The sequence below is a fragment of the Rhinoderma darwinii genome, chromosome 13 (genome assembly GCF_050947455.1).
Source record: "Rhinoderma darwinii isolate aRhiDar2 chromosome 13, aRhiDar2.hap1, whole genome shotgun sequence".
NCBI lineage: Eukaryota > Metazoa > Chordata > Amphibia > Anura > Rhinodermatidae > Rhinoderma > Rhinoderma darwinii.
The window spans coordinates 40,419,049-40,444,076 of NC_134699.1; the positions used below are offsets into that span (position 1 = coordinate 40,419,049).

Below are 25,028 nucleotides of genomic sequence, written 5' to 3' on the forward strand. Positions count from 1 at the left end.
ATATCTTTCTACGACTTTGTTCTCAGGCATTTGCCTTCCTTGTTAGGCCATTAGATGTGCTTTGGGTCTGTGCCTGGAAAATCTTTTGTCTTTTTTAAATTTAATGCACTAAGCAGCTGGGAAACAGGATATAGCGGAGGGCAGATTATAAAAACCTAAAGGAATTGGATCTTCATCCGTTTGTGAAAAGAGACTAATGCGCAAGTGTGTCCAGCTGATAAGGTGACACACAACATTTAGTTTGTGAGGAACTTTAGGGCATGTCCAGTGTGAAACCGCAATAGCAAAGTTGTGTCTGTTTTAAAGATAAAATGAGATGTCACTCCTACTGAAATGTTCTGTTTTTTTGGGCGCAGCACATTATGTATCCTGTATTTTACCCCTCACCCATGACAGCACCTCTTGGACAGGAAAAAATGAGAAGATAAAAGTGGACACACACAAACACACCCCCCCCCCCCAACTTATACAGAGGTGTTGCTAGGTTCTCCTGCACCCAGGGCTAAGATTTCGTTTGCCCCCGAATGTCTTTCACGAGATTTCCTTCCCCCTCGCCATGGTTGCTTTCTCTACCAATCAATGAGTTGTAACTTTTTTTTTTTCACTTTTTTTTTAATGTAACTAGCATAAAACAACTTTGTGTGTTTTTCAAGCAATATAGTTATTTAAGGTAGTTAACCAGAAAATAAATAGAGGTCCGTGTGCCTGACTAAAACAGAATGTATAACGATAGATAGCGCCATTAGGGTTCCCTCTATTTGTGGAATTCCCAGCCAGAGCGTTTGCGACCTTCTGGCCAGTGATTCCACTCCTGGAGGAGCCCCTGACGTCACTGTCCATATAGGGATAGTGACGTCCGGTGCTTCTCCAGGACCGGAATCCCCGGCCGAAGTGTCGGCAATGCTCTGGCCAGTGATTCTTCCAGGAGGAGCCCCTGATGTCCCTGTCCATATATAGACAGGGACATCAGAATCTCCCTCTAGGAGCAAATACCCAGCCAGAGCGTTGGCGTCCCCCCACCTTCCCTCCTAATTGCACACGGAGCACATGCCCCCTGACTTGTATAATGGGCAGAAAGTATTATTACTCATGAACGCACATACAATGCCATGGAAAATCTTTTGGCCCCCTTTCTAATTTCCAAATATTTGTCACGCTTGAATATTTCAGATCAAACTACTTTTAATATTAAACTGTAAAGTAACCAAACTAAAAATACAAAATGCTGTTTTAAAATAACTTCAATTATTGAAGGAAAAATGCAGATCAGTCTTTCCTGGCCTTATGCACATCAGTCATTCCCCCCTTCAGGTGTATTCACATGGTGCGGTTTTTTCGAAAAACAGCATAAAAAATGCATTATCGTGATTTGCCGCAATTTTGAAAATCGCTGTAAAAAATGCACAGGTGCGGTTTTCGGCCGCACGATAAAAAAAATGACGCAAAACCACACAGTGTGAATAGATTCTTAAGCTATTAAATCAACCAGTTGACCTTAAACCCATTTGTTGATGTACTTGCACTAGTCACCCCAGGTATGATTACTACCAGACCTTTTGTATCTGAACAAGCGCTGGACGCATCACATCATGCTGAACGTGCGCACATTTGTCAGGACTCGGGAGCGGGGCAATGGCTGCATTACAGAACCGCAGCCCCGCTCTGACTACATTCATGTGTTACTATACTTAGTTGGCGGCCGCACAGCTTAGTATCGAAATACGTGAATTAACGGTATTGAACCGTTTCAGGGTGCACGGTATCGAAACCGTATCGAAGTTTCCATGCATCGTGCAACCCTACTAACAATATTAACCCTTTTCTCTTCAACTGCACCCCCCCCTTGTAGGATTCTTTAATCTCTTGTTATTCGTACACTCTGACTCTCTTCTAACACTCTCTACCACGTCTTCACTTTACGATACAAAATCTTCTCATTTGCGACTCTACTGAAATGGCCCTAACCAAAGTGACGAATGATCTTTTAACTGTTACTCTCAAGACATTAGTCTGTGCTACTTCTTTTTGTTGGAGTCCTGCAAGGCTCTTTCATGGGGCCCTCGCTCTTCCCCATCTACACCTTTGGCTTGCGACAGCTCATATAATCCCATGGCTTTCAGTACGGCTTCTATGCCAGCGACACACAAATTTAGCACTCAAGTCCAGATGTCACCTCTCTGCTCTCCAGAGTTATAACCGGTCTATCCTCCTGCTTCCTAAAACTAAATTCATTATATTTTCCCCATCTTACTCAACCCTCTTACCAGAATAATCAATAGCCGTTAATAGCTCCACAGTTCTCCCAGTCTCAAGTCTGCAGCCTCAGGATAACCTTTCAATTTCGTTCTGTCTTTCAAATCGCACATCGCTCTGTCACCAAAAATGGTAGTATGTGCCCTCTGTATCTCCTGATTAGACTATGCAACGGTCTTCTCTGTGGCCTCCCATCTAACACACGTGCAACTCTAATTCACCCTCAACTGTTTTTTTTTATTTTTTATTTTTTTATTGCTTTTTTTCTTCCATTTTTAGTAATTTTTTTGCAATCCTCATTTTTCAAGGAAACACAAACAGGGTAGTACGTGATAGCATCTTGGAATGAAGGCAGGTGAATCTGGAAGCAATTATTCAGTTCCCGTGCAGCGACGCCACAGAGGAAATTACGTATTATATGGCATGCATTTAAATCTACGGGCTGTCCGTGTAATGCGCAGATGTGCTGGGTCCTCCGGATACAAATGGATAGAGGCTTCAAGTAATGGATCCCCTCTATTTATGAACAATGTTCTAATCGCATATTGGCAAATGTTTTTTCTAATCCATACTACCCCCTTTCATTGCAAGGGGAGCAGTATAACATTCATCCAGCCTCAGTGGTTACATCAGAATTGACATTGTGCATTATTGATGAGCGTGAAAATGTTGGTGAAGGTTTGCGGCTGAAGCGTAAGTATTCTGGAGAAATATCAAGGATAATGTTAGTATACGAGGACGTCCAAAACACGTGCTTGTGTTTTACGGGAGCCAAGCCTTCTGGTAGCAAACTAATCCAAATGGGCTGCATCCCAGACCTGGCTCGTGTTGCCACACGTCTTCCAGGAACAGGCTTTGTGAAGGAAATCAAAATATTCTATAACTCGGGAGAGCAGGCAAAAGGCCAGGACTAGTGAAAACAAGATAACGTGCAGATTCCTTTTATAGTTTTTATGTATTAATGATCTTTATTTACAATATCATAGTAACAAATCTGTATCCCCCCCGATTAGGTGTCGGTATATGGCAAGCAGGCAGGGTGCGAGTTATAAAGAAGCGCAGGAGCTCTGGACGTTGCGTTGCTTTAAAATGTGGTAAAGTCCGGTCTCCTAGGGCACAGTGCGTCTCAAGCGGCTGAGGCGGGAGTGTATACCTGTAAATATGGCTGCTTATGTAATAAAGTTTCTCACATTATAGGACTCGTGTGTAACATTTGCTGTAGGTGAGGACTAGGCTCCTCTGCTGTAGAGCTTACTACATCTTTCACTTTGGAAGCGGAGCGATGATGATATTCTTATAACCTTTCACCCCTTGCAGACGGTCGCTCTCAAAATCAACCACTAGCTTACGAAGTCCAGATAACTGAGGCATTAGGTCCACCCGTACTTTGGCATCTTGTCCTGGTTCTATGGGGCAGTCTCTGTAACCGTATAAAAAAAGTTTTGTTGCAAAATATAATGAGTAATTAGTAAATTTGGGTTCAAAATGGGATTTCGAGTATTAGGGGAAAAAAAGGGGCCTTTTTAAAAAAAAATATATATATATATATACTTTTTTTTTTATTACAAAAAAGGCACCACTCTTGGCCATGGCCTGTATTGCAGCTCAGCCCTATTTACGTGAATGTGACCGAGCTGCAATACTAAACACAGCTCATGGACAAAAAATAGTGCAGTTTCTAAAGCAAAAAAGCAGACCCATTTTTTTTAAAATCCTTAAGTGTATGTTCACACAGGGCATATATGCTTCAGATTTTCCCTCCGCATTTGTGGGCTGGAAATCTCATGACACTCAAAAGTACGTTCATAGATTGACCTGCGGTACGGATTATGAATCCACAGCATGTCAATTTATGCTGCTAATTCCCTGCGCGTTTGTTGTAGTATTTCCACATTAAGTTCAATGGTGTAGTCAAATTCCACAACAACCGCCATTGTTTGTGGAATTTGCTGCCATTAAGCTGCGTCTTCGCAGCAAATTCTGCAGGTTAAAAAAATAATATATACATATATATTTCTATATATAGATAGATAGATAGATAGCTAGAGATATAAATATATATATGCGCATCGGTGCTGCCTCCGCAATGGCTCCCAACTCTTACGACTGCTCTGTGTGCAGGTCGCCCCCTGTGAGGAGTTTTATTACAGGCCAATCACAGGCCACAGCGGTCATGTGATGAAATGCCATTACATGAGACCGCCTGGACACACAGCATCCAAAGGAGCAGGGACGCATGTCAATGGCAGGAGGTTAGTGGGCGTATATTCAAATTAAAGCATAATTTGGTGTGAATATTCAGCCGACTTTCCCTGTGTGTTCAGGGTCCGACACGCTGCAGACTTTTCCACAGCGTATACGCCCTGTGTGAATATACCCTAAACGGTCAAAAAATTCCAGTGATTCCAATTCTAAAGCCACACATATTGCAATTACTTATTTTACCCTACTTACAGTTCCTTAACCACAAGCCCATCCGTCAGGCCCGCTCCCTCCACGGAGAAGCTACAGCCAACCAGAGGCTCCGATAAAGGATTCTTTATGGAAATCTCAGCGACCAGCTTCTTTTGTTGTTTTGGCTCTCCCAATACCTGTCAAAATTATGGAAGAACCCATTAGTAGAAGGAGTTAAAATTATTGCTGATGCGATAACTATTTTCTTCATTGTCCACTTCCGATGCTAAATTCAGAATACGGTTACCAGAGCGCCACGCTGCATTGATCAGGATATTTAGAGACATGGCTAGGGAAGCCAACTGCTTATGTGGCGCAGGTGAAGGAAAGTCTAGCTGCTCCTACCTAAAAGTTTGCCATTACTGTTTATGAGGATGAATGAGGCAATGATGAAAGTAAAGATGTATACTTCTTAAATCCTAGCTCTACATCTGTTGCGTGATTAGAATAGTAGCGTTGGTTCAAATGTTTATTCCATGGCTTTCGCTGTATAGAATTAGGTTGTTGATGGACTATTTAAATATTCCCCCCTCAATGTCAGATAGAGGTCAGATCTAAGCAACTCGGTATAAAGAATGACGCAACTCTTCTAAAATTACATGGCTCCGTCATTTCCACTCAACAGAACATCTGAAACTGTTCAATTCAGTCCCTGCAGAGCAAATACTCAGCTTGATTTTGGTCATTACACGGGTAAGTGATGTAATGAACATGCTGGAAATCATAGTCTACATGTTAAGCCCGACCTATCAACGTGTTCTCTACAAAAACAGACTGCGCTTGTCCTCCTGGGGATCTGATTCAGAGTTTACCAAGATCTCCTCACCCAAACTAATGGTCGGCAAACACTACAGAAGAACTAAAATATCTTTAAGGCAAATTGATGTACATGGATATTATTAACAGGAAGTACTTGCCGCAAAATACTGTACAAGAACCACTAATGGTTAGAAGCAAAAACTACAATCCTGACCATTTAACCTCTAAAACACCACGATCTGTGTTAGGGCTCCCGTTGTCGAGTCCCTATCAACCCGGCATTGTGCTTTTATACTGACAGCCTAGAGCCTAACAAATGCCCCCAGGGCAGTCAAATAAAGCTAACTAAGGGTATGTTCAAACTCAAAAACATCCAAAAATACGGAGCTGTTTTATAGTGAAAACAGCTCCTGATTTTCAGCCATTTTTTAAGTCAATTGCCATTTTTGTGGCGTTTTTTTACGGCCGTTTTTGGAGCTATTTTCAATAGAGTCTATGATAAAAGTCCCAAGAAGTGACCTGCACTTCTTTTTCGCGGCCGTTTTATTTTCAGAACAGAACGCCGTTTTTCTCATTGAAAAAATTGGCAGATGTTTGGAGGCGTTCTACTTCCGATTTTTTTGGGAGTTTACGGCCCGAAAAATGGCCGAAAAAAGGTTGTGTGAACATACCTTTAGGGTGTGTTTTCAGGCGTATTTTGTGGGGTAAATGCCCAAAAATACACCTGAAAAAATGGTAGATAATAGCCTACAAACATCTGGCCATTGAAGTCAATGTGAAAAATGTTTCGTTCAGACGGGCAGTGGTGGAGTATCATATGGGCGGTTCGGGCGGCCGTACATCATTTTAAAAATCACTTAAGAGACTCCGTGCTAGCGCCGCTAATGGCCGCTGCTGAGCGAAAGGGAGGGAGGGGCGGACTGGAAGGGAATAGAGCCACCAGCGCAGTGCTGAGTGGGAGGAGGGGGACGGATAGTAATAGCAGAGGCTGGATAGGAATAGCAGACGTGCGTCTGCTAGGTGGTATAACACGCCCATCTTTGACGCTGCACGTAACGCCAGTGAGGAACAGAAGAGAAGAGCGGTGAGGAAGAAGGGTAGTCTGCTGTTCGCCTCCTGCCCCAAGCAACAATCGGCAGACGCTGAGGGGGAATTAATTATACAGCAAGTTGGGGAGATTTCCATCTAACTCACTGCAGAGGACTCTATGAAGGGGGGAATAATCCCCCCCCATCCCCCATAGATCCCTCAGTATTTCAGTTTTTATTATACAGCAGGGGTGGGGGGTTGAGCGTGTAACTCACTGCAGAGGACTCTATGGGGGTATAATAATTTCCCCCCATAGACACTCAGCAGTCAGTTACACGCTCAACCCCCCACCCCCTGCTGTATAATAAAAACTGAAATAATGAGGGCTCTATGGGGGATGGGGGGGATTATTCCTCCCTTCATAGAGTCCTCTGGAGTCACTTAGATGGTTAGACCCCCCCCCCACCCCATTCAGTATAATCCCCCCTTCCCATAGAGCCCTCACTAGTTACTAATATATTGCATGGGGAAGTCAAATTGTCTGACTGCTGGGGGCTCTATAGGGGGGTCTGAGTGACTAACTTCTGGGGGCTCTATAGGGAGGTCTGAGCGGCGGGCTCTATGGGGTGGCTATACCCCCCACAGTGATGTCAGAATCAGACACTCAGACCACCCCATAGAGCCCCCAGCAGTCAGTGAGACAACCTCACCTCCCCGTGTAATATAATCCCCCTCCCCCCCCCATACAGCCCTCAGTTTTCCCATAAGGGAAATGTATGACATATCCACCTGTTTTTGCTCACTCTGCCTCCTGGCCACATCCTGATTACATGGTCGGGAGTTACGAAAACAGTGTAGCTTGCTGATCTATGCTGTTTCCGTAAGTCCCATAAAACTGAATGAAAGTTACGGAAGCAGCGTTGCTCGCAGACTCCCACCGATCACTAAAACTAGGCGGCAGAAGCACGCATGTGAGCGCTGAGCTGCTTGGTTTCTGTTTCCGGAAAGCTGAGCAGTTTGTGTATGGGCTCATAGAAAGTCAATGAGCTGTACACCGCTACTTTGGTTTCCGGAAAAAGCCGAACAGAAACAAAGTGTCTCAGCGCTCGCATGAGCACTTCTGCCTCTTAGTTTTAGCAATCGGTGGGGGTCTCAGCACCCGGACCCCCACCCATCAAAAGTTCTGACGTGTCACTATGACATGTCAGAAGTTTGTTGAACATTTACTTACCCTTTAAAAAGAGGTGTCACAATTTGTTTTTATTTGATGTGTTAAAGGCTATGTAAACTTTTCAAAAAGTTTTTTTTAATAAAATTGTGTATGGTGTTTGTTGCAACCTTTCTAAATACTTATTAAAAATTATTTTTACTTTTTGAGTTACAGCTGCTTTATATCCTGAATACAGAGCAGCTGTATCTAGTACTAAAACCTGTATCCGTCAGGTCAGTGGCACTGACTGGTACAGTGTCAGCAGGTTGGGGGGGTTGAATTGTGTGTGAGGGGGAAGGAGGGGGCCCAAGTTGTGTCAACAGCCCAGGGCCCATGGTACACTTAATCCGCCACTGCAGACAGCGCATTATTTTTAAGCCGCCGTTTAAAAAAAACGGCACGTAAAAAAAGCAACCCGTAAGGGCATGACCACACATGGCGGAATTCCTCCGCAACTGTCCGCATCAATGCCGCACAGAATCTGCGTTGCAGATTCTGCAGCGGATCTGCACAAAATGTGCAGAAAATTGATGCGGACTGGCCGCTGCGGACTGCAGGAAAAGTGCTTCTCTTCTCCCTATTCAGTGCAGGATAGAGAGAAGGGACAGCACTTTCCCTAGTGAAAGTCAAAGAAATTCATACTTACCGCCCGTTGTCTTGGTGACGCGTCCCTCTTTCGGCATCCGGCCCGACCTCCCTGGATGACGCTCCAGTCCATGTGACCGCTGCAGCCTGTGCTTGGCCTGTGATTGGCTGCAGCCGTCACTTACACTGAAACGTCATCCTGGGAGGCCGGACTGGAGACAGAAACAGGGAGTTCTCGGTAAGTACGAACTTCATTTTTTTTTACAGATACATGTATATTGGGATCGGTAGTCACTGTCCCGGGTGCAGAAACAGTTACTGCCGATCGCTTAACTCTTTCAGCACCCTGGACAGTGACTATTTACAGACGTCTCCTAGCAACGCTCCCGTCATTACGGGAGCCCCATTGACTTCCTCAGTCTGGCTGTAGACCTAGAAATACATAGGTCCAGCCAGAATGAAGAAATGTCAAGTAAAAAAAGCAAGACGCATCCGCAGCACACATGACATGTGCATGACAGCTGCGGACTTCATTGCGGAACTTTGAATCTCCATTGAAGTCAATGGAGAAATTCCGCCATGAGTCCGCCACTGCTCCGCAACAGACAGAGCATGCTGCGGACACCAAATTCCGCTCCGCAGCCTATGCTCCGCAGCGGAATTGTACGCATCGTGTAAACGAACACTGCTAAATTAAAGTGAAAGTCAATGTAGAAACGGCTCCGCTGCGGATTAACGCTGCGGAGTGTCCGCAGCGGAATTTAAGTGCAATTCCGCCATGTGTGAACCCGCCCTAAAGAGGAGGAGCATGTCACTTCTTGAGCCATTTTTGGAGCTGTTATTCATTGTGTCAATGCATTTAATGCTCTATTACAGATGGAGCTGTAGTCACCTGTTCCTATCCCACGTATCTGCACCCCATGATACATTTTTGATTACCACAGTGGTCTTGTATAGTATAGAAGCTAGGTGACACTTCGCACTTTCATACTAGGCAATGGATCCAACACTTAGAAGCAAATTAATAGTTTTTTTTAAGGGTCCCTCCCCTCTCCCCCTTTGTTGTCTGTAATGAGGGGAAATGTAGTGGGGTGTATTAGCGGGCCGGGTGCTTTATTTTACAGGTAGCCACTCCATTCTTGGACACTTTTTGGGTCACGTGATCTCCACTTAATCCTACATTATCTGCTGCATGGACGTGTTGTCAGTCTCCCAATCTGTGGTGGACACAGACATCTGAGGGCCACTGTGCAAGAACAATATATTGGCCCCTTGCTCTCCAATATCTTATCATAGATCGCCCCCCCCCTTATGTCTCTAACAATCCACCAGTAATTGTCAATCATAAAATTCATAATCTCAGGCATTTACGTGCAAACTAACAGACAGAAGGTGGTTGTTGGAATTCTCTATGTAATATGTTCACACTATATAAATAATCTGTGTCTTATTTGCTTGTCAAATTGATTGAAATAACCGAACATGTAACGTCATTGTTTTATACATTCAGACCTACCCGAACTTTGATATCAGGGTTCTTTACATGGATGTCTCTCATAGCAAGGAGAATATCTTTAGAAGAATAGTCATGGAGCAGAGCCACCACCTTGATCATGTTATCCTGGGTCAGACTGCTGCCATACTTCTCGTAGAGAACCCTCAGAGGCACAGTCTTCTCTACAATAACAGTAAAGAACAGCGTTATATCAATAGTCAGTCAATCTATACGTTTTAATAAAAAAATGTAAAAATAGGAATAATGCATAAACATCTAGACAGTTACACATCAAGAGAGGCAGTGCTAGGGTCCTAAAAGATCAGAGAAACATGCCTCCCAAAAGGCCTATGTTCTGCAGCATGACATCATCACATTGCGCCACCTTTTGTAAGATGAACAGTGGGAGAGGGAGCCAATGGTTCCCTTGCACACGCTGTAGTTAGCTTTTAACTATATCCGTGTAATAAGGATCCAAGACACCGAGCAAAAGATCTGAGTCATAGGCCCCAGATGCCCATTGCTAGTGACGCCACTGCACTTCAATATCTTATTTGTAATCTTTAAGCTGGCCATGGGTGTATTTAATGCTCTATTAGTGGAGTGTTTCATTGTCTTACATGACAAATCTTCTGAAAGTTACGTCCATGACCAGCTTTTTATTATGGTAGGTTGTAAGCATACTGTACATTATGGACATTGTAGGGAGGAATTAGTAGATCATTGACATCCACATGACCTGGACAGATGAGGACCATGGGTGTCATGTGATTGAGTGGACCTCTCTCTCTGTTCAACCCAGTGCCCAGCCCAGAATTGTTCCCTTCTTTTGTTCCCGATACACCACAGTAAGGACCGTACACACATATTAGTACTATGGTCCAAACAATGAGCTCACAGATAAACTAAAAGGGAAGGTCCAAGTTAACCCCTACCCGACGCTAATATGTAGATCCACGTCCTAGCTGCATATGCCACAGGGGTGTGGTGGTGAGAGTTCAGAGGCGTCCGGTGTCTTTTCAATTGTTCTGTTCACTGGAAGTGGTGGTGTGGCAGGTGTGTCATTCATTATATGAGAGCAGGCTGTTTCGGTTGGCTTTTTCCCTATCCTTTTTTGGAGCTCTTCGGGTGTGGTTTCGCCTAGTTCGGTTAGACCGGGGGGGGGGGGGGTGCTGCAAGATAATGTGGATCTATACGAGGATAGGGTGGAGATAGTTCTACAGCGGTCAAAAACTGATCAGACAGGTAGGGGAAGAGGGGTGGTGGTGTTTGCGATACCAGGGAACCTGGTTTGTCCAGTGTTGTGCCTCAGGGATTATTTAGTTGGAATGGGCCTCTCGGATTCCCCGTTGCTACGACATGCAGATGGCAAGTTTTTATCGCATTTTCAGTTTGTCTCGGTATTCAAGAAGTGTTTTGTGGCTTGTCGCGTGCAGGCAGACCATTGCTCGTTTTATTCTTTCCGCATTGGGGCTGCGACGGAGGCGATGAGGTGGGGTTTGGACGATGCAGGTGTGCGGCGTATAGGACGTTGGGAATCAGCTTGTTTCCGTTCTTATGTTCGCCTGCATATGTTGTGATCTGTGTATTGTGTAATAATGTTCCGGGTGTGTGCATTCCGCCTGTAAAGTGCTTTATGCTAGTGAGTGAGTCGTGGTGCGAGTATGTTTTCCCTTTGTTTTACAGGCCATAACCCATGCATGGTATGGATTATGGGGCATTTGTTTGTGTACTGGGCTGCCCTTCGTACGGCCGGACGGTCAACAGCTCCGGATTCCGCGTCATACGGCGGGCTGCGTTGGATAGGTTTCCGAGGAATGTCATGGAGCAGGGTGTTGCCTGAGTTCCATAACTCTGTACTGTTAGACAGGGCTCCAGAGGTGCTGGTTTTGCACCTGGGGGGAAGGGGAAACTATTTAGGCTTACGCCCTTTTCGGGAGTTGGTGTGGGACGTCAAGCATGACTTGCTTTGCTTGTGGTCCTCCTATCCTAACCTGGTGACTGTGTGGTCAGAGATGGTTCCGTGGCAGAGTTGACGCATTGCTCGCTTTGTGGCGAGAGTCTCCAAGGCTCGCATTAAGGCCAACAGGACTGTCTCTGTCTTCGTAGCACGCATCGGCGGTGTTGCAGTGCGTCACTGGGACTTGGAGTCAGGGACAGGAAAATTTTGGAGGGATGATGGAGTGCACCTGAATGATGTGGGAATTGATATGTGGAGTCTGGCTTTGATGGATGGAATTGAGATCCAGAGAGTTGTGGTCAATGATTCCTACTCTGAATGGTCCCCAGTTATAAGTGGTGACCCCAGGGTTCCGTGCTGGGACCACTATTATTCAACTTATTTATTAATTATATAAAGGATGGAATTAATAGCGCCATTATAGGTTTGCAGATGACACCAATTTATGTAGTATAGTTCAGTCTGTGGAAGATGTTCATAAAGTTCATACGTTTTTGGGCATCCACTTCGCAAATGAAGTTCAATTTTGATAAATGTAAAGTTATGCATCTGGGTACAAACTACCTGCATGCATCATATGTCCTAGGGGAGCTATACTAGGGGAGTCACTTGTTGAGAAGGATCTGGGTGTACTTGTAGATCATAAACTAAATAACAGCATGCAATGTCAATCAGCTGCTTCAAAGGCCATCAAGATATTGTCGTGTATTAAAAGAGGCATGGACTCGCGGGACAGGGATATAATATTACCACTTTACAAAGCATTAGTGCGGCCTCATCTAGAATATGCAGTTCAGTTCTGGCTCAAAATTCATAGAAAGGATGCCCTGGAGTTGGATAAAATAAAAAGTAGAGCAACTAAACTAATAACGGCCAAAAATAATCTTAGTTATGAGGAAAGATTAAAAGAATAAAACCTAATTAGCTTTGAAAATAGATGACTAAGGGGAGACACGATTAACTTGTATAAGTATAAACATGGCCATACAGAGAGGGCAATCCCTTAGGCCCTGTTCGCACGTTTTTTTTAACGCGGTTTTTGATGCAGAAACCCTGGCGGAAACCGCAGCAAAAAAACGGCCAAAGTCGCCTCCCGTCGCATATGACACATTTTATGGCTAAAGCCGCTTGCGTATTTTTCCTTTGTCGAAGAAAGAGGTAAAAAAAAAACGCATTAAAAAACGCGTCGAGAAACCACTTAAAAAAAACGGAGCTGATTTTACCAGACAGAATCTTCTGCCTGCAGAAAACTCTGTGTGTACAGGACCTTAGTCTGGAAGAAAAAATAGGTTCAAATCTCCAGAGGTGACGAGCCTTCTTTGCCACAATTGTGAATCTGCGGAATAGCCGACCGCAGGAGCTGGTCACAGCAGGAACAGTACATGGCTTTAAAAAAGGCTTAGATAATTTCTTAAGTGCTAATATATATTTTTTGTCCTATATGTCAATATGTAGAATTCTTGTTTGAATGGAAATATGTGGTTTCTTACAACTTTTATTTTCCTTTGTCATTTTCTAATCCTTCTTGCATGAATTTTAGACATGAGCTTTTATCACTAGACATGGTTGTTTGTGATTTAGTGGTTTTGTGATACAATGATCCCTTCTAGACTAAATTAAATCATAAATAAGCATCTTCCCAAGTTGCTCAGTCTAAGTTTTCCTAGATTATAATAGCACCATACACTGTGTTCCTGATTATAATAGCACAATACACAGTGTCACACACACACACACACACACACACTGGTCCCTGTAGATAGTGCCCTACATAGATCCCCCTGTAGATAGTGGCCCACGTATAGCCCCCCTGTAGATAGCGTCCCACATATAGCCCCCCTGTAGATAGCGCCCCACATATAGCCGACCTGAAGATTGTGCCCCACATATATAGCCCCCCTGTAGATAGTGCCCTACATATAGCCCCCCTGTAGATAGAAGCGGCGCAATGACGTCATCATGCTGCTAGCATCTTTGAAAGGTGCTGATTGGTGGGGCAAGTCATTCTGCCCTGCCAATCAGCGTCAATGTAAGGCGCAGAATGATCGGGCACTTGCCCGGCCATTCAGCGCATATGCATGTAATCGTATCTGCGTCCTATAGGTTCAATTAATGGAGGAGGGGGAAGCTTATCTTGTCTCATGGAGGGTACGGCCCTGGATACAAGAAGCAGAACTGTATGGAAGGAATCCACCAAGATCCTTCGCTGGGTGTTAAACCTTCTCTGCTCTCCTACTGCTCTTGGTACAAACTGAGGAGCTGAGTGCTCAGCAGAGGGTATAGCCCACTGGACGGAGCCACACATTTTTTAATATTTACCTAGTTTAAGTCTCCTAGTGACAGAAGCCTGTACCCATGATACTGTGTCCCCCAGTGAATACTTTTAACAAGAAAGTGTCTCCTTTTGGCATATGTTTCACAGGTTTACATCTGGATACATTAGGACGTGGCCTAAGCGTGGTGTACACCTAGCAGTATAGTAATATAACAGAGGCTTGAAGTTCCTGGGTCTCAGTGTAAAAGATAGACCTAGGCCGAATGCCTACTATTAAACTTTCCATTATTTAATGCCCTTAAGTAATACTGTATGTTTTTCTTTATATTTTTTTTATTGAAGACAAAAATTTATTTGTACGGTGAGGTTTTTGTCACTACATTATAGGTCATTGAGCTTACGTAGTGATCTAACCCATATCCCACCAAGAGTAGGGGGGATAATTGCGTGCTCTGTAACCTATATCGCTATGGTACTGTATAAAACAAAAAAAAACACGTCTGATAAACACACAGGCAACATAAAAAAACATTAACAATGATTTGTTAAAAAGATGTGGTTTTCTAAAAGATTATATACAGTACACAGACTTTTGCCAATCTGTGTGAAACGCCTGAAAAACCGCCATCTCTTGCTCTAGTAGTATCTCACTATAATGCAATACAACTGCAGTAAAAGCTTATTATGGACTTATTGACACTGCAACACAGGAGAAATACAATGTTCCCACAGCACTGACGCTTACATGAAACGCCAATATTTTACATTAATATATTTTAAGGCATTACAGAGCCAATTGCTGTAACAAACAGCTTTTAGCTGGGGCTACGGTCGTATTATCTTCTATCCTCTCCGGGGGGATAATACAAGACAAGTGCTATTCAAAATACAGATTTCTTAGCTTTGTCCATTTTATTACAAAGCTGCACGTTTTTTTTCTTAATTGGAAAAAAATTCTGGTCTCTAAAAGTTGACCCCACACTCTAGATCTGACTCGCCCATAAACACTTGGCTCGGCCAAGCGTTTGTGTTTTAAATAGAAAGGGGGAAATAACCCTCTTCTGACAGAAACGAAATATCGGGCATATTGAAATCTAACATGCCCGATCATTCTCTCCCACGATATCTGCGGTCAGGACACCCCCATACACATAAGATAGTTGGACAGTCCCACCAAAATCGGCAGCTTCACATGACTGTTTTAATTCACAAAAATATGGGTGTGGTAGGTATACGTTCACTTGTATTGACTTATATTTAGAACTGCCTGTGTAAACGTTTTAAAAACAAATTTTATTAAACATAATTCATTATTTAAAAATGTAGGGCAAAAGTTGCCAAAGAAATCAGCTACAGGCGTTGGCAAGCAAATCCGGATTGCACACAATAGCTTGCGGGATGTGAACATGTAGTCAGCACCAAAATAGAAGTGCCTAGCATGTAATAAACACCCCACACATTCACAGCTGCTAGGTGTGCTGGCAAAATATTTGAATGGGTTTGCCTGCCACAGATATAAAAAGACCACTTCCCAACGCGTTTCTGCACCAAGTAGGGGAGCGTCCTCAGGGGTATATCTTGTCTTATTAATTTTTATTGGTAAAGGGCCGGTCAGCATGTATTATGCTGTTTAAATTTCAGTTACGGCACGTATGAGACATCTGATGTCGGTCCCAACACGCGCCGGCAGAACACTGGGATCTTATGCACATCAAGCCCCACCTCCCTGGCCGGAGGCGTGATCGAGCCGCACCAATCAAAATACAAGACGTCAGAACAGACGCCCATTCGATCAGCCGGCCCCCTGGTAACCACTCAGCCAAAGGGATCGATGCAAACAGCATCGTTAGTAACATGGGGGGAGCCAAAGGCGGCCGAACCCAGCAAGACGACATAGCACCAAACTGAACGCTGTGATACAGCAAGGAAAACAGAATCGGAAAATGACAGCCTGAAGGCCGTAAATGGATGCGCGTACAGCACAGAGTAGAGAGCCAGGACGACATAGACGCCGGCATCAGTCACCGACGCCAAGGCACAAACATACCATAAAGTACGCACATCAGGATCCAATTAAAAATGAGGCAAATACACCGCATAATAACATAGGCGGAGATCAGACGAGTCACAGAGAGAAAGCACGAATCAGGCCGATAATGCGAGCAAACCCCCCCCCCCCCCCCAAATAAATAATAAAATTAAAAAATAAAAATAAAATAAAAAAATTTTTTTATAAAAAAAAAAATGTAAAAAAAAATGTAAAAAAAAAATAAAAAAAGGGGGGGACAGCACCACACCGAGCATAGCAATAGATACCCGAGAATGAATACACCTAAACCGCACAGACAAACCGCAGACCAAATTCAAGGTGGAGAACGGGGACAATAAAAAGAGTCGCACCCACACAAAGATGTATCAGGGAAAAGCATATACCCCCTTATGGTTAGAGGAACGGGACATAGGAGATGGATTCATTCAGACCAAGTGGCTTAACAGTCTGCATCTTGAAAATCCACCGTGCCTCCTTCTGCAAAATACGCCTGTCCCAATCCCCTCCTCTGGTGGGTGCCTTGACCAATTCCATACCTTGAAACATAATGACAGAAGAGTCTCCAGAGTGACACTCCCAAACATGCCTTGAGACCGTGGTATCAACTTTGCCATTAATGTCGCATATGTGGTTACGGATTCTCTGTCTGAACTATCTTTTAGTTTTGCCCACATATTGCAACCCACAGCTACAGGTAATAAGGTACACCACCCGTTTTGTAAGGCAGTTGATAAAAGCCCTATTGTCAAACACCTCCCCCGTTACATTGCTCTTAAAGGTCTTGCTCTTGAGGACAGATGTGCAAGCCTTACAGCGACCACAACGATATGAACCAACAGTATTGGTAGACAGCCAGGTAGTGGCACCCGTTCCCTCAAGATGGCTGTGCACCAGTCGATCCCTAAGGTTACAGCCTCTACGAAAAGTGATCTGTGGCCAGTCCCCAACCAGACTACCCACATCAGGGTCCGTTTTGAGTATGTCCCAATGGGATGCCAATATATTCCTAACCTCCCGATGAGCAGCATCGTAGGTCCCAATCACTCTAATGACATTTTCATCAACCGGCCGCACCCTGGGATTGAGCAAGGACTCCCTGTCAGATGCCATGGCATGCTGGTATGCCGATCTCAGCACACTGCCAGGGTACCCCCTACGCTCAAAACGATTCTTCAACCCCATGGCAGATGCTCTGAAGTCAGATATAGTAGTGCAATTTCGTCTCGCTCTAATATATTGTCCTTTGGGTATTCCCATCTTTAAAGATCTAGGATGCCAACTGTCCCATCTCAGCAAATTGTTAGTGGCAGTGGGTTTCCTATGCATCTCTGTCTTAAAGAGGCTCTGTCACCAGATTTTGCAACCCCTATCTGCTATTGCAGCAGATAGGCGCTGCAATGTAGATTACAGTAACGTTTTTATTTTTAAAAAACGAGCATTTTTGGCCAAGTTATGACCATTTTTGTAATTATGCAAATGAGGCTTGCAAAAGTCCAAGTGGGTGTGTTTAAAAGTAAAAGTCCAAGTGGGCGTGTATTAGGTGCGTACATCGGGGCGTTTTTAATACTTTTACTAGCTGGGCGCTGTGAAGAGAAGTAACATCCTCTTCTCTTCAGAACGCCCAGCTTCTGACAGTGCAGATCTGTGACGTCACTCACAGGTCCTGGATCGTGACGGCCACATCGGCAGCAGAGGCTACAGTTGATTCTGCAGCAGCATCAGCGTTTGCAGGTAAGATCGACTTACCTGCAAACGCTGATGCTGCTGCAGAATCAACTGTAGCCTCTGCTGCCGATGTGGCCGTCACGATGCAGGACCTGTGAGTGACGTCACAGATCTGCACTGTCACAAGCTGGGCGTTCTGAAGAGAAGAGGATGTTACTTCTCATCAGAGCGCCCAGCTAGTGAAAGTATTAAAAACGCCCCGATGTACGCACATAATACACGCCCACTTGGACTTTTACTTTTAAACACACCCACTTGGACTTTTGCAAGCCTCATTTGCATAATTACAAAAATGGTCATAACTTGGCCAAAAATGCTCGTTTTTTTAAAATAAAAACGTTACTGTAATCTACATTGCAGCGCCTATCTGCTGCAATAGCAGATAGGGGTTGCAAAATCTGGTGACAGAGCCTCTTTAATGTACCCCTGATCCGTCTTCTCTATCTGTATGTCCAAAAACGTTATCCTCCTATCCCTGATCTCCGATGTAAAAAAGAGACCCAGGCTGTTAACATTTAGGATCGACACAAAATCCTTGTATTCCGCTGAGGTCCCTGACCATAGGATGAAGACATCATCTATGAATCTTATCCATAACACGATGGAGGAAAAATACTTCTCCATCGCGTCACAGAACACAACTTCCCTCTCTCACCAGCCCAGATAAAGGTTGGCATAGCTAGGAGCACAAGGGCTACCCATAGCCACTCCTCTGAGCTGGTGGAAGAACTTGTGCTCAAAAGCAAAGAAATTATGCTCAAGTACAAACTGGAGCAACCGTAGAACAAACTGGTTATGTGCGTAGAACTGAGCACCTCTCTCCTTCAAAAAATACTCCACAGCTACACATCCCAACGAATGTAGAATGGAGCTGTAGAGGGCCTCTACATCGAGACTTGCCAACAGGACACCAGAATCAACTCTGATTCCTTCTAATTTCCGTAGTACCTCCATCGTGTCACGCACGTATGATGGAAGTGCCATGACAAAGGGCCTCAGGATCCTGTCCACATATAAGCTGGCGTTTTGTGACACACTGTCAATGCCAGAAACAATTGGTCTTCCCTTGAGCGGACTCAGACCCTTGTGGACCTTAGGGAGGCTATAAAATGTTGCGACCTGTGGGAAATTCCCCATAATGAAGGAGAGTTCACGTGCATCAATAATTCTGGCACATTTTGCCTCTGTAAGGATACCTCTCAGTTCAGCCATATATTTCTTTGTTGGATTGTCTTCCAATACCCGATAGCATAATTTATCTTTAAGGATAGTCGTGCACATGGTGACATACTGTGCCCGATTCATTATCACCACATTGCCCCCCTTATCCGAGGGCTTGTTAATAATTTTGCTGTCATTCTCCAATGTCATTAGTGCCAATGCTTCCTCCCTGGAAAGATTAAAGGGGAGACGCTTGTCAATCTCAAGTTTTTTAAGTTGGTTCGTCACCACCGTCAGGAAGACATCTAGAGGTGTGTTATCATTAATAGGTGGATTAGTGGTTGAAGCCACTCTGAGATCAGTAAAAGGACCTTCCCCCACCACTCGCTGTCCCTTATCAAGTAATCCCTGTAGGACCCTAACGTGGGGGAGATCCTCCTCCTCAATACCTAATTCAGCACATTGTCTCCTTTCGTGGGTACGGAAAAACTTCTTCCATTTCAATTTTCTAACGAACAAGTTTAAGTCTTTTACCCACGAGAAGAGATCAAATTTATTAGTTGGAACGAATGATAACCCCTTTCCGAGGACTGCAATTTCAGAGTGGGATAGGATTCTATCAGATAAATTGACATCTCATCGTCGCTATGTGAACCCGCAGTAGCTAAACATCCCTGGGGTCCCTTTGGAGGTAGTCCATAATGGGGTGGCTTCTGCCTAAAAAACCACCCCCCCCTATTTCCCCCTCTCTGCATGGTACGCGGATTAGCCCTGCCCTGAGTTCTTTTATTCCGGGTAGTACGTAATGAGTATCTTTGCGTATCGGTGTCGGATACATCCGGCTCCCTAAAATCGGTAGTGTCGCGAACGAACTGAAAGTGCTTCCGTTCTTTGATATGTGCGGTATACTTCTCAATGGCCTGTTGGAGTGCAAGTTCTTTTCTCTCAAAGTCAGCACTGCCAGAGAATTTTTTGACATGCTCTATTCCCTCCTTCAGCTCCCTAGAACTGCGTACCAGCAAGTTTCTCTCCTCCTCCAGCAGAATACTCATAAATCTAAGAGACGAGTCAATAGACTCCTTCTCCCATTTCGCGAGTAGCTCCGCCGATCGAAGCCTAACCGCTGGAGTGAGTGAGATTCTAAGTCCCCTTGGTACAAGGTTATTTTTTAAATAGGTCTCGATGGTTTGAACCTCCCACCATGACCTAATGTGTTCCTTATAAGTTTTGGTAAGGTGTTTAAAGACGCTGGTCACACTGAGATTTAAAAAAAGAAAAAAAAGAAAAAAAATTAAAAAAAGAAAAAAAAATTGCTATAAAAAAAAAGTTAAAAAAAAAAAAAGGGGGGACAGCATTACACCGAGCATAGCAATAGATACCCGAGAATGGATACACCTGATTTCTTTGGCAACTTTTGCCCTACATTTTTTAATAATGAATTATGTTTAATAAAATTTGTTTTTAAAATGTTTACACAGGCAGTTCTTCACATGACTGTCATCTAATGTGTATGGACACCTTAAGCTTCTCATCTTATTGTTGTAATATATATATGAATGTCCAGAGATATTCATGATGAAGTTTTATCTGCTTCAATGTTAAAAGTTGCCTGGGTGCTGCACTGGTGCATCATGAGGCCTTCAAACAACTTTTATCTTGCTCCTTGTATGCGATGAGTGGCTGCCCACATTGTGTGGGGGACAAATAAAATCCTTTGCATATTGATCGACATCTGAAGCTCTATTCTGACCACATTTGGGACGAGTTGCATAGGGTAATGGCTGGTTTTGGGAGTTGCGAACTGGGCAGTTGCCCAGGGCTTCTGCTTAAATTCCCACTGAGGACTAGACCACTAGAAGCAACTTGAGAGGGAAACATTCTGCTTTACTGTCCATTCCAGTAGTCAGAAAGTTTTACTGCATTTGATTGCGGCATGGTGTGGTAAACATATGGCAGTGATATATGCAGTATTATTTGGGTACTGAAATGCGGAATTGTATCTATGATTAAATGAGGAAAAATTGTAAGTAAAGGCTCTTTTACACTGGGCGATTATCGTGCAGACGAGCGTTCGTATAATGCTCGTTGCCGATAATTGCCCTGTGTAAACAGAGCAGCGATCAGCAGATGAACGAGCTCCGTGTGACAGGAGCAAACGAGCGCCGATCAACGATGTCTCGTTGATCAGCGTTCGCTGTATCAGCCGATTGTCGGCCGATGTAAAGGCCCTTAAGGGGTCCCTAATTTGTTTCCCAGGGCCTCAATTTCCATAATGCTGGCCCTGCATAGGGTGACAAACTTTAACACATTTAGAGTAAGGAATTACAACCTTTAAGTCCTACTTATTGTTTATATTATTGATACCTATAGAAGATCTCCACAAATTACACTATAGTATTAAGTGTACATTCCAACTCTGCATTAAAAGAGCCTTCCTTTTTGATGGACTTTTATCCAACTTTTTGTAAAGAAAGCTTTTCCTAACAGTGTATATTTTTTAGATATCATATATAGATATTACTGTTGTCCACTACACAGCTAAATATAACGGGTTTTGTAGAAGAAGAGTTTTTTCCCCAAATTCATACTATAGAAGGAGGCAGTCGGTGAACACTGCATAAAAAGGCAGAACTTCATCTGACCGACGATCTGTGTGTGAAGACTTGGATAGATAAACCATGTCAGTGGCCTTTCACACAAGACATTCTTCAAAACCACAAAAATAATGAGGAGAAATAAACCAGTTATCTAAATTCCTCAACAACGCATCCATACAAGGAATGAAGGCACTGCTGAACTGAATATTACATGGAAATGTGAATGTGTGGTCTATATCAGCTCCAAGAACTGTAATATAGTGTGAAACATTTGTTCTCCAAAAAGGTAGGAAAGATATGTGTAATTGCTGGAGGAAAATCTTTCCCTTGCACACCTCACGTCTTGAGCAAACACCCATTTGTGTTATGTGTAGAATGTTCTTTAACAGTTTCCACTTTTATACAGTACCTTAAGTTGGAAATATTTTGCTTGCGAGTATACCACTGACCTCAGAAGAAACATTCATCATCAACAAAGCTCCACCACCCATATTACTCAATTAGGAAAGACAAACAAGGACCAGACCACACACAAAATGTCATGGGCTGTATTTACTCTTCAGGGTTTTGGGATTTATTTTTTTTGGTGGGGATTTCGTTAGTAATAATTTTAAACCTGCCTGTGAATTATGTAAAAAGCCAATCGAGGCTTCACCTAACTTGGGGTTGTCTATGTTGGAAAATCCTTTTAAGAAGGGGATTTGAAGAATTACACAGTCTCTGTTGAGATCAGTGGGCTGTGTGTGTAATGCATGGACGTGCTGGTTCTTCAAGGGTGATGTAACCTCTATGGCAGCGGACCGTCGTTCTGACTTACCCTCTGACGGCCGCAGCCATGGACATCGGAGTACTCGGTGGCATCTCTTTCCTTAAAGGGCCAGTACACATCCAGTTGCAGTGAATCTGCAATCATCCCAGAATGCTGCTGTACTATAAAAAGGGCTCTGCCCTCTTCATCATTGTCTGAGCGTTGTTGTGTTACCTTAATTTGTCTTGCAAATGGTCTCCTAGTGTTTTCCAGTTCCCAGTGTTACCCGTTCCTGCTGCCTGTACCCTGTGTCCTGTGCTACCGTGCATCTATGCCGTCTAGAGTTGAAGTCGAGTTGTGTCTTCCGCTGCATCTACTGTGTTACACCCACCGGATGTGTCTGCCTACTGCCGGAGCCTCATCTTAAGCCTGAATCACCGCTACTGTCTACATTGCCACAGGTACCCTTGCACTTGGTTGGCCAGCTGCCTTTCCGCTACGCGGTACGGCCCAGTGGGTCCACACCCCGCATCGTGACAGGTGACAGTCATAGCCACTCACTGCTCTTGTTAAAAGATGGGGATCCGGAATGGTAGACCACCCTCTATTAACTCCTAGGGGTGCCTAATAGGTTTCTTCAAGCTATGGGATAATATTTAGAAATATTATTATTGGTTTATTATTGTCACATCTGTGTACTTGACTTTTAATGCGTTAAATACACCGTGGCAAAAATCTTTAACTTGACTTTTTCAAAGGTTTTCAATGGCTTAAGTGATAACTTGCTGGAGCATGATAACTTATCAGAGACAAGATAAGGATTGTTACATCTGTATGTTTGCATACCAATATCAATTTGCCGATTATGACCATTTAAAGTGTACTAATTGTTAAAAAACTGATAATAAAAGGAAAAAAAAACAAAGTGTATTTTACCTGCGTTTGCCTGCAAGTTGAGTTTGAGAAGGTCCTTCATTCCACATTCTGGCCCCACCTCACCAGTGTAGCTGGTAGGACGTGCACAAAACATAAGCCGACATTCCTTGTCCTCCTCAGTGTGGTTGTTGATAACTGCAAACACATCAAAATCTCTACCCTTGTCCATCCCTTCAGATACTTTAATCTTAATGTCAACTGCAAATGGGACTTCCGCCCTCTGTTCTCGGGGAACTGCAGTGTGCTCATTTGCTTTTTCAAAGACACGTCTTTCATCTTCCGAACCTAGGAAGAGAGAAAGTTGTGACATTAAAGTGATAAAACTCAACCAACAACTCATCGTAAATATATATGTTTTTGTGGGTGACACCTACTACAGGGGTTGTAGGAGATTAGGAAAAAGGTGTTGTTTTTTTCTGCCGAGCCATATTCAGCTGACCTGATGGAATCAGCTTTGAGGGAGCGATGCAGCTTCTATGTATACAGGATACATAGAAGCTGTATCTCAAAAGGTAAAACTATTTTTTAATAAAAATCTATTTAAAAGTTTTTTAAAATCAGATAAAACATTGATTTATAAAAAAATATATATAAAAAAATTTTCACTTTAAAAGTGTACATAGCCTATAATAGACATTCTTGAATGACTTGGGACTTTGCCCAAAGAAATCAGAAAAAGAAACATTGTAACATTTGTGGTTAATGAACTACTGTATGTATACATATATTCACATGTTTCTTCTTGTCAACATTCATTTAAATGGCCATGAACCCTTTTCCATGGTGTCTAGACAAAAGTAATCTCCACGAGGTATTTTATGTTCTGTTTTTAGTTTTCTCCATTTAAAAGAACATTGCAGGTAAGACTTACACAAATGTTACACTTTATTCTGATGAAAAAATATACTAAATAATTCAAAGGAAAGAGAACGCCATTTCGTGATGAATCACAATGTGACTTAAAATTACATGTGACCCTGGTTAACCAGATATATCCTGGAATCCTGGAATAAACAATGTTATAAATGTAAATCTGAGTGGGCGGTGTGACATCAACTCTACATCTAAAAGAGTAACAGAAACCATGCAGCCTTTTATATATATATATATATATATATATATATATATATATATATATATATATATATCATCAAGTTGTATGTTCAGAAAGAATCTGATATATATATATCAGATTCTTTCTGAACATACAACTTGGTGATATATATATATATATATATATATATATATATATATATATATATCTTGTCAACTGCTTCTTTTGGGCAGTGTTTCAGATTTGAAGGTCAGCTCTGCTACGTACGTGTGCTATATTTGACTGACTGAAAGGACACAGATCACAACAACCTGCCAATAGTATAACTTCAATAGTAGACATGATCTATTCTCAGTTATTTGCATTACTATAAGACCAAGCCATGTGAACTGGGCCAGTATGGTGGTACACATACTGCCTGGAGCTCCATATTTTGGAGTCGTGGTCAATCTGTGTGCCACTGTATAAGGCCCCATGCACACGAATGTGCTTTTGCGGCCGCAATCCCCCTGAAAATCCACCGGAGAATTGCGGCCCCATTCATTTCTATGGGGACATGCACACGGCCGTAGTTTTTATGGTCCATGCATGGCCTGGAAGCCCACACCGCAGAAAGAACGGACATGTCTTATTACGGCCGTCTTCTGCAGTCCGGGCTCATTGAAAATAATGGCCGCGGCCAGGTGCATGGCCCGCGATTTGCGGGCGGCTTGCGGCTGACAGTCCGATGCCGGCCG

General features: G+C 43.4%; 1 protein-coding gene across 1 annotated transcript in view; it reads right to left on the bottom strand.

Moving 5' to 3' along the window:
• Positions 1-3,189: 3,189 nt before the first annotated feature.
• The window catches only part of TGM2 (transglutaminase 2), a 42,178-nt gene continuing 20,339 nt past the window's right edge, over positions 3,190-25,028 (bottom strand). The window contains exons 10-13 of the mRNA XM_075846880.1: positions 23,238-23,522; positions 9,807-9,967; positions 4,708-4,844; positions 3,190-3,673 (exon numbers count right to left, since the gene is read on the bottom strand). Of these exons, the coding sequence (XP_075702995.1) occupies positions 3,517-3,673; positions 4,708-4,844; positions 9,807-9,967; positions 23,238-23,522 (740 nt within the window). The 3' untranslated portion in view covers positions 3,190-3,516. The remainder of the gene's footprint in view (positions 3,674-4,707; positions 4,845-9,806; positions 9,968-23,237; positions 23,523-25,028) is intronic.